At 38.1% G+C, this 12,500-nt stretch overlaps 1 protein-coding gene across 1 annotated transcript in view; it reads right to left on the bottom strand.

Annotated features, from left to right (window-relative positions):
- The window catches only part of LOC137615942 (octapeptide-repeat protein T2-like), a 92,615-nt gene that overhangs the window by 63,439 nt on the left and 16,676 nt on the right, over nucleotides 1–12,500 (bottom strand). Inside the window, exon 4 of the mRNA XM_068345626.1 lies at nucleotides 5,322–5,397. Coding sequence (XP_068201727.1) covers nucleotides 5,322–5,397 — 76 coding nt within the window. The remainder of the gene's footprint in view (nucleotides 1–5,321; nucleotides 5,398–12,500) is intronic.

Here is a 12,500-nt window from a genome sequence, read left to right as displayed (position 1 = left end):
TTATATGTGGTTCTCATCACTTATCTGGAGCGTAAGAAGTGGAGGAAAGTCTCTATACCTCGAGTCTAATCCCTTTTCAAAACCTTTATAACTAGAGAGAACAGTCTCTATACGTCGGTTCTAATCCATTTTAAATTGCGTAGGAAATGGAGGAAAGTCGCTATACGGTGGCTCTAATTCCTTTTTAAAACCCTCAGAACCGGAGAGAAAAATCTCTAAAGTACATAAGTTCTAATTTCTTTTCAAAATCCTTAGAACTAGAGGGATAAGTCTCTACACCTTGGTTCTAATCCTTTTTCGAAACCCTCAGAACTAGAGGGAAGAGTCTCTATACCTTGGTCACAATCCTTCATCAAAATCCTTAGAACTGTAGGAATGAATCTCAATACATTGGTTCTAATCCCTTATCAAAACCTTTAGAACTGGAGAGAATGTTCTCTATACGTTGGTTTAATCCCTTTTCAGAACCCAACGAACTGGAGAGAACAGTCTCTATACGTAAGTTTTAACTCCCATTCAAAACGCCTTAGAACTGGAGGCAACAATGTTTTTATGTCGGTTCTAATCCCTTTTCAAAAGCGTGAGAACTGGAGGGACGCCTCTGAAAGCGCCGGGTCTAAAATGCAAAAGTGGCGGTCGACTCGCTTCTTGCGTAGCTGCCACATCCAGGTGGATGGTGTTACGATGATAGACTGCTCCAAGAACGACTGATGACAGGCCATTCTTCCTCCGCCTGGTTGTATGTGGATGATGGATGCAGAACGGGACGGCACTCAGCGCTTCATCCATCTCGCCAGCGTTTCCGCAACCATCAATCAAAGGCTCCCCCCTTTTTTATCCTAAGCTATCCCCTTCCTCCTCCCCCACATCACCCTACCCCTTTTCCTCTCTTTACCAAACTCTTATTAATGATGCCCGTCGGGCCAATTCACCCGCCCACACTTTTCGTTCGATATGATAATGCTGCTACTCTCCTCCTGATTCTACAGTTGCTACTTATTTCACTTCTGCTGCTTCCTTTATATTCCTCCTTAATACTTTCTTATTACTACTGCTACTCCTCTTCTTCGATGTTTCTATTTTTCCTCTATTCGTGGCTTTTCCTCTTTAGATTTCTTCCGTCAGGCATTTCCACGCTCAATAGATATTCCAATTATGCTTTTATTTTATTTTTTGGTTTCCTCAAGTGAGTATATTATTTCAAAGAAACTCCTGGCCTTTTTATGTTACATACGTAGCTGTTTATTAATTTACCTCTATTTATTACATTCCAATGATAAGGATGATGATATGAAGAAGGATAAGAAAGAATTTAAGTATTTATATAACCTTCATCATAAAAATATATTTACGTCATTCATGTAATTTAATTCGTTTTTTTCCAGGACTTATTAGGTTTGTGTGATAAAATATAAAGTTGTTAGTATTGTAATAATTAAAAAATTAAAATAACTATGATAACTTATATTTGATATTGATATTATTACCATTATCTTTATTGTTATATCAATATTAATATATCAACAGTAGAATAGCAACAAAAGTACAACGAAAGATAAACAACTGACCAACAAGAAAACATCCACGAAGCAACAGAAAAGCAATTCCCCCAAAACGGACAATTACTTGGTTCTTTACCTCGTCCTCAGAGGCCAGGGATAACCTCGGAGCCTACCAGCCGACGCCCATAAGGTCCAAAGCACCAATGCTCCCAGAGGGATTTCCCAACCTTATGCCCTCACTCGACATAAAACTGTTTTGAACGCGGAGTCGTCGAGGTTTTAGAGGCAAAGCCTTCGAGATTCGGGTGTCCTTCGCCCGATAGCGATAGTCCTCTCTAGGTCCCAAAGCTGGGTCCATTTTACGCTCCCCGGGTCTCCAGGCGATTTGCGTCACTTGATTTAATAATTCCCATCTTGTCTTCGGATCCGGCTCTACGTCTAGATGGTTTCTCCGACATAGGAGTATTTCGTTGCTATGTTAAGAGTTTGTTTTTATAATGTTACAACTCATTATATCATACCAGAGAGACTAGGACATCATTATGACCAATAACTTCTTGTATCATGTAGTACATATATATATATATATATATATATATATATATATATATATATATATATATATATATATATGTGTGTGTGTATATATATATATTATATATATATATATATATATATATATATATATATATATATATATATATTTATTTATATATATGTATATGTATGTATATATATATATATATATATTTATATATATATAATATATATATATATATATATATATATATATATATATAATGCGAATATATACATTTGTATCTACAGTATATCATGTGTGTATAAAATCCTTAAAATATGTAAAAAGATAGACCAAATTAATACTCGGAAGCAATGAAAGTAAACAGCATATGCCGACAACTTCACCACATAAATGCTATCACATGCAGGAAGGCCGCAGCCTTGCATATGAATGTGGCTATGCATGTGAATTTGGCACTCGGTGAGAATGCCAGTTGGGCAACTAATGGGGCCGTGCATATAAATGGGCCCTTGCCCGTCGGCTTAAATATGGCACTCCTTATGATAAATACAAAGACAGTCTTTTTTTTTTTCAATATAGATTGATAAAGTACTATAATTCTTTACTCTTGTATTACTTTGAATAGAGACTGGAAAAATGGTATATCTAATTCTTTCCTGTTGTATAAGAGAAAGATATTCATAGGTTAGGTAAACAGATATTCATAGAATGAAATGAAGGTAAATAAATACAGTAAATGCAGTCGATTTTATGATAAACACATTTTGTTCCGTGATCGAAATGTGACTGACAGTGGGAAAATGGTATATCTAATGCTTTTCTATTGTATAAGATAAATATATTCATAGATTATATTAACAGATATGATAGGTGGTAGGTTTAAATAAAAGCGAATGAATACAGTAAATATGGCTAATCTTATGATAAACATGTTTTGCTTTTTGGCCCAATTCTGACTGGTAAAATCCTCATTGTATTTCATCAATGGTAAAAATGAATATCAACGTTTATTTTTTTTTTAATTATAGTTACCTTTAGAGCAAGAAATAATAAAAACTGGTTATATAAAAGAAAATCAGATCATAATGCATAAAAAATGCTAAAAGAAAATTAGGTTTCTTTAGCGTCACGTTAGCTCCATTCTGAGTTCTGAGTAAGGTTACCGTATTGCCATGATCAGCGATGCTGTACTAGTCCGAGTAACCCATATTAGGTTGGTTTGCTGTGAGCGAGCAGACTAAAATCTCCCACCGTCACTAATCCGCAATTGGTGATGAATATGGGCATGACTGAATTATTTGTCCTGCAGTGGACTAGAAATGGCTGCAGTTATTGTTGCTATAGTCCCTTAAGATGGTAATATATTAATTTTATTTCCAACGGTACACCGTAAGCATTACTTGCCTTTGCGGTATCCATTAGGCCCCTAGCTGCACCCACTTTATAGCCCTCTACTAAATGTTGAATGGCCTCCCTAACCCCAGCTGCGAGCCATATGTTCAAAATTCCTAAAACTAGATCAATTTTCCAAGTTACTGTGTGACCCACAATGAGCGTCATACAGCGACAATTTGCAATATGGATTGTATTTCGATCGTTGCATCTATTCAAGATTAAGGTAGATCAGTACTTGGATGGGTGACGTCAATAGAAAGTCAGGAACCGTTGGCAATAGGCTCCTGGGACTGAAATGTTATCCAGCAAGCAAATTCTCTGGTAAATAATTAATCAAAAAGAAATGTGTTCCATTATTTATTTAGATTACATTATAATGATAGGAAAAAATTATAACAATGGTAATTATTATCCATGTTTTATGGAAATGGAATATTAGTAATTTCTCTCTCTCTCTCTCTCTCTCTCTCTCTCTCTCTCTCTCTCTCTCTCTCTCTCTCTCTCTCTCTCTCTCTCTCTCTCTCTCTCTCTCTCTAGTGTTTTTAAATCACTGAAATATTTATATCTTTGATGGTGAAAAATTTCAAATCTAATTTGTAGTTCAGATGGATTCAATATTTTATGCGGTGGGTATAAAATTATTTTAATCTTATTTTCAGGATTTTGAACAAAAAAAAAATGATTTTCCCAGTTATGAAAAATTTGATTTTAACGACTTTAAACAAGAATATAATTATCCCAATTTAAAAAATGAATAGAATTTTTCCCGTTTTGAACAGTAATATAATTTTCCCAATTTTCAATAAGAATATAATTTCTCCAATTATAATGAATATAATTTTCACAAATTTTATGCATAAAATTAAAACAGTTTCGTAGAATAAATTCTAAAAATTTGGAAGAATTTGGGTTTTACAATTTTCAAGAATATAATTTCCCCAGTTTCGAAGGGTATAATTATCCCAAAATTGACCAAGGCTATAATTTACCCAATTCTAAAGAATATAATTTTCCAAATTCTTAACGGAAATATATTTTTCTCAATGTTCAACAACGCTAAAATTTCCCGAATTTTAACATATAAATTCCCAATTTTCAAAAAGTCTATAATCTACGAATACATATTATTATTATTATTATTATTATTATTATTATCATTATTATTATTAGCTAAGCTTCAACCCCAGTTAGAAAAGCAAGATGCTATGAGCCCAAAGGCTCCAACAGGGAAAAATAGCCCAGTGAGGAAAGAAAATAAGGGAATAAATAAACGATATAAAAAGTAATGAACAATTAAGATAATATATTTTGAAAACAGTAAAAACATTAAAAACATATTTCATATATAAAATATATGAGAAGTAAAATAGTATTGAAGAACGTTTCCAGTTCAAGGTCTACATGAAAACGTTTCCTGTTTACGAAGGAAAAAGGTGCTGGAACCGGAATAGTCCGTTCAACAAACGCGTTAAATGGAGTGAGAGAGAGATAAGGCCTTTGGAATAAAAAAGAAAAAAATTCCGGATGGCATCAGATAAAAAAAAGAAGGGGCAGGGAGAGAGCGAGAGAGGGGGGAGAGGGAGAGAGAAAAGGGTTTGGAATGCCAGAGAAAGAAAAGCGGATGAGAAATATTATTTTCTCTCTCTCTCTCTCTCTCTCTCTCTCTCTCTCTCTCTCTCTCTCTCTCTCTCTCTCTCTCTCTCTCTCTCTACCTGATGCCATCCGAAATTTTTACTCCGAAGGCCTTATAAGTCTTGAGAGAGAGAGAGAGAGAGAGAGAGAGAGAGAGAGAGAGAGAGAGAGAGAGATATTACCTTATCATCTTTTCTTTTTATTGGTATTCCCAACCTTCATCTTTTCTTTTTATTGGTATTCCTAACCTTCTCTCTCCTCTCTCTCTCTCTCTCTCTCTCTCTCTCTCTCTCTCTCTCTCTCTCTCTCTCTCTCTCTCTCTCTCTTAGACTTATTTTTCCAGCCCTGTTTTCTTGTTCTAATTTAATAGGCTGATATTGAACTTACAACTCCAAGTTTTACCTGACTTACAATAATTATAGCACACCAAGAGTTTAAATAAGTCGATAAAAACGTTGTATGATACAAAATTAAAGCTTTTCCTGAACGTTTTTTAATGTTTTTGAAGTTTCTCAGCAAAATCTAAGAGGGTCTTCGTTTTTACCCAAATACCAACGGATAAGAATGAGCATACTTTCCCTAATATATATATACATATAATATATATATATATATATATATATATATATATATATATATATATATATATAAATATATATGTATATTCCTTTCTAAGTGGGGATACCTGAACTTGATGAAAGGTTTGCGTATCGTCATGATCAGCAAATCTGTAATATTCAGAGCCACCCGTACTAGGTTGGTTTGCTGTGAACGATCAGACTAAGGTCTTTTACCATCACCAATCCGTAGTGGTGTTAAAACAAGCAAAACCCCAGACATGAATGACATGTCTTAATCCTGCCTTTGTCCTGCATTTGACTAGAAACGGTGCATTTGTTGCTGTATATATATATATATATATATATATATATATATATATATATATATATATATATACATATACATATACATATACATATACATATACATATATATATATATATATATATATATATATATATATATATATATATATATATATACCTTTATTGGGACTAGGGTAAGCAGTATCCTCTTATCAAGTGAAAATGATATCCCAAAAATTTACAGAATATATGAAAGGTCTCCCCTACATGGATATGATTAGCTTATTGATTTATGTAAACTTTTATCGTATCGGGTCTGAGTTTGGATTAGTGTTTTATTCAATTCTGAAATTTATTGAGATACATTATTTATCGAAAAAAAAAAATCTAACTTTGGTCGTTTTTTCGAATATGGCATCTTATTTGGGACTGCAAGATGTTCAAGCTTGTTTCCTTTTTTGCATTAGAATACAAACATATGTGACTGAAATAATACGATTCAATTTTCATATTGTCGTTTCAGTTGTCAAAAATATTGATGCAAACGTATTGATCAGAAGCTATACTTAAACTAATACTTGCGAATGCATTATTCAGTATCCAACGATGTTTACTGATTTTTAGTGTTATATTGGATAAAACACTAATAATAATATATAGTATTGTGATCTTAAGGCTTTGTATGTGCTTGGAATGCGTAGTTTATAAACCAGAGGAAATAGATATATAGTGTTACTTTGATGGGCAAAGACTAATATAATCCAGTGTCTAAAGAAAGCAGAGGTAAAAGGGAACGGAGTTTAGAACTAGGAAAGCCTATGAAGAATTGTCTGATATAAATAATTCTTATCCTAAAAATTATTAATATCCATATCCCTCACAATCCTTTCATTGTCCTTTTCATTCCATGTTCTAATATCAATAAGCATTTTCGTAGTGTTTAAAACATTTCCCATTTTTTTCCCTATCTTCAATTTTCGCTTATAGTCCCGAATGTAGGGTTTGTGGTAACGCATCTGTAAGGTTCTAACAGAGAGGCGAAAGGAATGTTAGTGAGGTTTAATCAACAGATAACGAACTTATATACAATCAGTTGAGAGCAATAAATCAGTTGAGAGCAATAATGTCATAAAAATTCAAACACGAAACAGGCAATGGTAAGCTTGAACAGGATTCTCTATTATCAGTGCAGGAGACCGAGAGATAAATAAAGCAATAGCTTTATGGCTCCTCCCCTAAAAGACACATGAAATAGGGCACCCTACTTTAGAAAGGTGAACTGTAGGTGGGTCATCTTGCAGAAGATATGCAAGAATTGGGTGATCAATGGAAGCCTAGTATTCTTTGCCATGAATCTTGATTAACAAAGCCTTTGGTGTGCGATGGAACACGAGGAAAGGGCGTGTAAGGGGGCGTCATCAGTGGCTTCCCAGTGTTGGTGAGCAATGAGACATGCTTTGTGTAAATCTCTCGGTATGTGTTGCTTCGCTAGGGCCTTGTAAGTTTGGCAGCAGAGAATAAATTTTCCCACAAAGTGACGTAGGATTTGGATATTGATCGAGGAGGATGCAGATGAAAGAAAATTCACCAGGGACGACCAACGGGTAGCCATACACAATTTTAGCTGCTAAGGGTATCCTTTGGAAAGGTCCATATCCCAGGAGGACCAGGAAAGCTGAGTAAACCAGTTGTAGTCATTGTGGTGGTACATCAAAGCTGCTTTGAGGGTGCGATGAAAAGGATCAAACTTTCTGTTGGCTGCAGGGATTTAGGTGATTGTCTTATGTTGGGTGATGCCCAGGAGATTCACTAATGATGTTCACAATTGAGTGGTGAAAGTGGTATCCCTGTCAGAAGTAATATGCTCAGGGACACCAAATCTCACTATCCACCTTGAGAGTTAGGTAGATGTAAGAGGCGATGGAGCAGTTTGCATGGGGAAGGCATCAGGCCAACGAGTGGAGTTGTCAATGATGGTAAACAGAAAACAGTGCCCTTGTGATGTGGGTAGAGGACCCACTACATCGACGTGAATGTTAGGCAAAACGGCACTGAAGTTAAGGAAAGGTCCCCACTCCTGAATCCTTATGTTAATGTACTTTAGATGTTTGGTATGAAGTACAAGCGTGGACTCAATCCGTAGCATCCTCAGTAATGCCGTGCCAAATGAACTTCGCATTCTGTAACCATGCAGTAGATCAGTTCAAGGGATATGAGAGGCTATTGATAAAATCGAACACCTGTCAGTGCATTAGAGTCATCAAAGGTGAAGTCTTCCTAATGGAGGGATGTGCCAGATGTCCTACATGTTTGGTACTGTGGATATTTTAATTAGCTTCTGCCAAGGCATTGTAATCCAATCCCAGGTGAATGATGGTGAATGTGCTTTTTGGAAGGGCACTGTCAATGGCATTAGTTTTCCCAGGAGCATATTGAAGGATGTAACTGTATTCAGCCACGGTGGAGAGAAGACAGCACTGTCAAGTGAAGGCATGCACCAGAGAGAAGTGGTCCATGCGAAGGATGGAGGGCAAACATTCTAAGAAGTGACCAACGTGACGGACAGCAAATGCACCACCAGATATTCAGAGTCAAAGGTAGAGTAGCCAGATTTTGCCTTGGACAGTTTACTACTTAAGGTCAATGGGCAGGGTGAGCTGTTGACCACTTACTCGAGTACTACATCAATATATATGTCACTGGCATTAGTGGAGAGAATGTGAGGGGCATGTGGCACGGGACAGTGAGAGCAGCAGCAGTTGATTGGGCATTCTTTGAGTTGTAGAAGGCTGCTTGCTGAAGGGGACCCCACTTCAGGTGTTTTGGCTTGCCCTTGAGGGATAATTAGAGGGGTGCAAACGTGGAGGCAATGCTTGGAAAGACCTGGTGATAATAATTTATCATGTCCACAAATTCTTTCAGTGCTTTGATGGGCAAAAGTGTGGGGTAGTTCTGAACAGCTGGACACCTTCAGGAGTAATGTTGTGCCCTAAGAATGATACTTCATTGGCGCCAAAGGTACATTTGCCGTACCGGATTACAAGACCATTCTATTTTAAGTGGTGTTGTAGGTGGTAGAAAACGATTTGTAGGTGATGGAGGTGCTCCTCCTTGGAGGAAGAGAATACAAGTATGTTGTACACGTAACATACACAGAAGGGTGGTCCTCTAAGATGCTATTCATGAGGAATTGAAAAGTGGCCCAAGGATCATAAAGGCCAAAACAGAAGGAATTAAATATGTATGTACCAAAGGGGATGATGATGGTGGTCTTGAGGATGTGTTCTGGGTTCATGGGCACCTGATAACACCCCTGCAATAGGTCAAAAGTGGAGAAAACTTTTGCTTTGAGCAATTAGGAAGTAACATCAGCAATGCTGGGGAGAGAGTAGTGACCCGGTTCTGTCTGCATGTTCAGACACCTGTAATCACTACAATGGTATAAGGAGCACTCTCTGTTGAGGGCGATGTATAAGGGTGGCAATCATGGGCTTGAGGCCTTTTGGCAAAGGCCCTTTCTTTCACTTTGGCAAATGTTTGTTTAGCGGCTGTCAGACGATCTGGGCCCAGATGCCTGAATCTGGCAAACACAGTTGGCCCTCTCGTATTGATATGATGAAATACAGTTCTTGGTTGGAACCATGGCCGTTTGGGGAAGTTCTGGACAGAAGACTTCTGGGTATGACATGAGAAGATAGGTATAGGCCTCCATGGGTGCAATGATGTGGAGTGTAAGGTCAGAGGGGCCAGGTTGAGGAGGCGTCAACGAGTATGATCCTGCATTGACTAAGTGTCAATGTGCCACATCAACCAGAAGGTGGAAATGTGTGAGGAAATCCGCACCAGGTAGTGGCAATGTTACATTGGCAACAAGGAATTTGAAAAGGCATTTGGCACTCCCAAACAAACAATGGGAGTGTTTCGTATCCGTGGGTGGGTTTCTCAGATCCATTTGCAGCTACCAGGCAGATGTTCTGGGGGAGGGTGACTTTGGTAGAGGAGAATGGCAAGCACCAATGTCTACCCAAAACCTCACACGCATACCTGCATCATGTAAAAAGGAAAAGGGTTAGTGACAGGGGAAGCCAGCCACTACTTTCAAGTTTTTTAGCCACTGATAACCATCAGCGCATTTCTTCGCAGCAGCCCCAAATCTGGAGGGGCGTGTGTGGGTTGTGGGCGGCTTTGTTGCCCCTCCGGCATGTCATGGGGCAGACATCTGTGACCTACCACTATCACGTCAGCTTTAATCAGTCTTTGATGGTTGTCTTCTTTGTCAGGAGGCATTGATGGAGGTCTTGAAAGTGGTGAAGTAGCTGTCCATAGGAGCATTGGCTTTGGTCATCAGGTTCATCATAGGCAAAATATCGACATTAGGGAAGGCAGCGCAGACAGGTTCTGGTAGGTGTCATACCCAAAGGGCAAAAAGTATATTCGCTTCCCGAGTAGAGCCACCTTCGTCGGGTTACAGGTGTGCGATACTGGTCCTTTCCCTGAGGGTGAGAAGAGCTTTTTGGTCCCCCAACAGCCTTTTGAGAGAGCTGAAAAAGCTTGGCTATATGGGCCGCTGGTGATTATGAGTACTGCTCTAGGAGGTATGCATAGAGGGTGTCTTCTTGGTTGTAAAGACAATCGAAGCCTTCTGGGGAAGCGTCCTCAGGGATTGCCGCTAGATCATAGTCTGCTTTTCTGCTTGAGCGAGTCACACCCTTAATGCGGAACTGAACTTCAGCGTACTGGAACCAGGCAAACGCATGTCTGCTGACGAAGGACAACAGTTTCATTGAGTCGGGCGTATGTCAAAGAGTCAGATTCAGTAGGCGGCATAGTATAAATGGTAGGGAGAATGGGTGGGTAAAAAAGGTGGTATGGACTAGTCACTCTAGGGGTCACCAATGTGGCAACATATCTGTTAAATTCTAAAAGAGAGGTGAGGTGGATGCAAGTGATGTTCATTCAACAGGTAACGAGCTTATATACAAGCAGTTGAGAGCAACAGTGTCACAAAAACTCAAACAATATTAAACATGCGAAAGCAAGCTTAAACAGGTTTTTCTACTATAAGTATGGGAGAGATTGAGAGATAAAAATGCAATAGCATTAAGCCGGGTAGACACACACGTGCAATAGAACATAACACAACATGTTCTTGTAACAATAAGCTAGTGTGGACGATGACTTGAGCCCGTGATTGTGCGCACGAGGTTGTGCAACAGCGCGGTCATTCCCGCCAATTGTCGGTAAAATACCCGTCACATCAAAGGGATGGTACATCACGCGTTTCGAAATGTGTGGACGGAACGTGAATTGCACGTCGTGTATCAACTGGCTACGCTGAGTGGCTTTACTCAATGACACCAAGGAGAAGCAGAATCTTTTAGTCTGATCCCCTCCGATTACCTTTATCGATAATTTAGACGTAACGAGATTAAGAACTGATATTTTTGAGAGAGAGAGAGAGAGAGAGAGAGAGAGAGAGAGAGAGAGAGAGAGAGAGGGTGTGTGTTATCCAATCTCTGTAGATTATCATTTTGAAAATGATGACAAGCTTTATGAAGTATTTATTCCAGGTAAATATAGGAATCATCACTTTTTATTTGCTTAGCCTGATAATATGAATAGTTAAAAGACTGCAAGCATTTCTTCCTTCAATGACTATTCAGTACAACCTTTTTTTTTTTCTTTTTTTTTAACAAATATAGAACACTTTTTCGTTTAAAACAGTAATATTTTTCAATCTATTCTAAAGAAGAGATTTGTATTTCTTTCCCTCAAACTTCAGTTTCTCTGTCATCTGTTAAATCTTGTAACTCCATGGAAGTGAGTAATTCTCGACCATTGTATTCGACCCTTCCACTGTATATCCTTGACTGCCACCATCTTTTATTTCTCTTCATCTTTGTGAAGTAATGTATGCGACGGCTGCGACTTGTACATTAGTCATCGTCGGCAAACAACTGAGCCAATGACAGACGAATCGGCGATAGCAATGGAACGCAGTGAAGCTACATTACTGACGCATTGACATGAATAATATTTGTAACACTGTAATACTACAGTGCTTTGCTCTCATGTATGTACTCGACTTACAATGTATAAACGTGTATGTAACACGTGCGGTACAGGTTTGACCACAGTTGCTATGTTTTTTGTTTGCTGTATTATGGATCCATTTGTGTGTATGTGTGAGGACATGTGTATATACTAATATTACGAGCTTCCATTGATCTAAATTTATCATGCTTTGCAACCCATTTCTTTTTCTCTCCTTTACACGTACAGTACATATATTCATTCACACACACACACACACACACACATTGCTCATGCGCAGTTTCATCCTATGACTTGAGCCGGGCCTTAATCCAATTCCATCATGACACCTGAGGTTATCTGCATTCTCTCTCTCTCTCTCTCTCTCTCTCTCTCTCTCTCGTGGACACGAAGGAGACAGTCCCACATGACTCTCTATTTCGGCCCATAAGCTAACAAATTGAGAGAAACCAACCTCTCTCAGGTTTTATTGGAGGAAACACAGTTAAAATGGAAGTTGACAGACAT

The sequence above is a fragment of the Palaemon carinicauda genome, chromosome 22 (assembly GCF_036898095.1).
Source record: "Palaemon carinicauda isolate YSFRI2023 chromosome 22, ASM3689809v2, whole genome shotgun sequence".
Taxonomy (NCBI): Eukaryota; Metazoa; Arthropoda; class Malacostraca; order Decapoda; family Palaemonidae; genus Palaemon; species Palaemon carinicauda.
The sequence above is the reverse complement of the archived record's forward strand: the minus strand, read 5'-3'. Positions and strand labels throughout refer to the sequence as shown.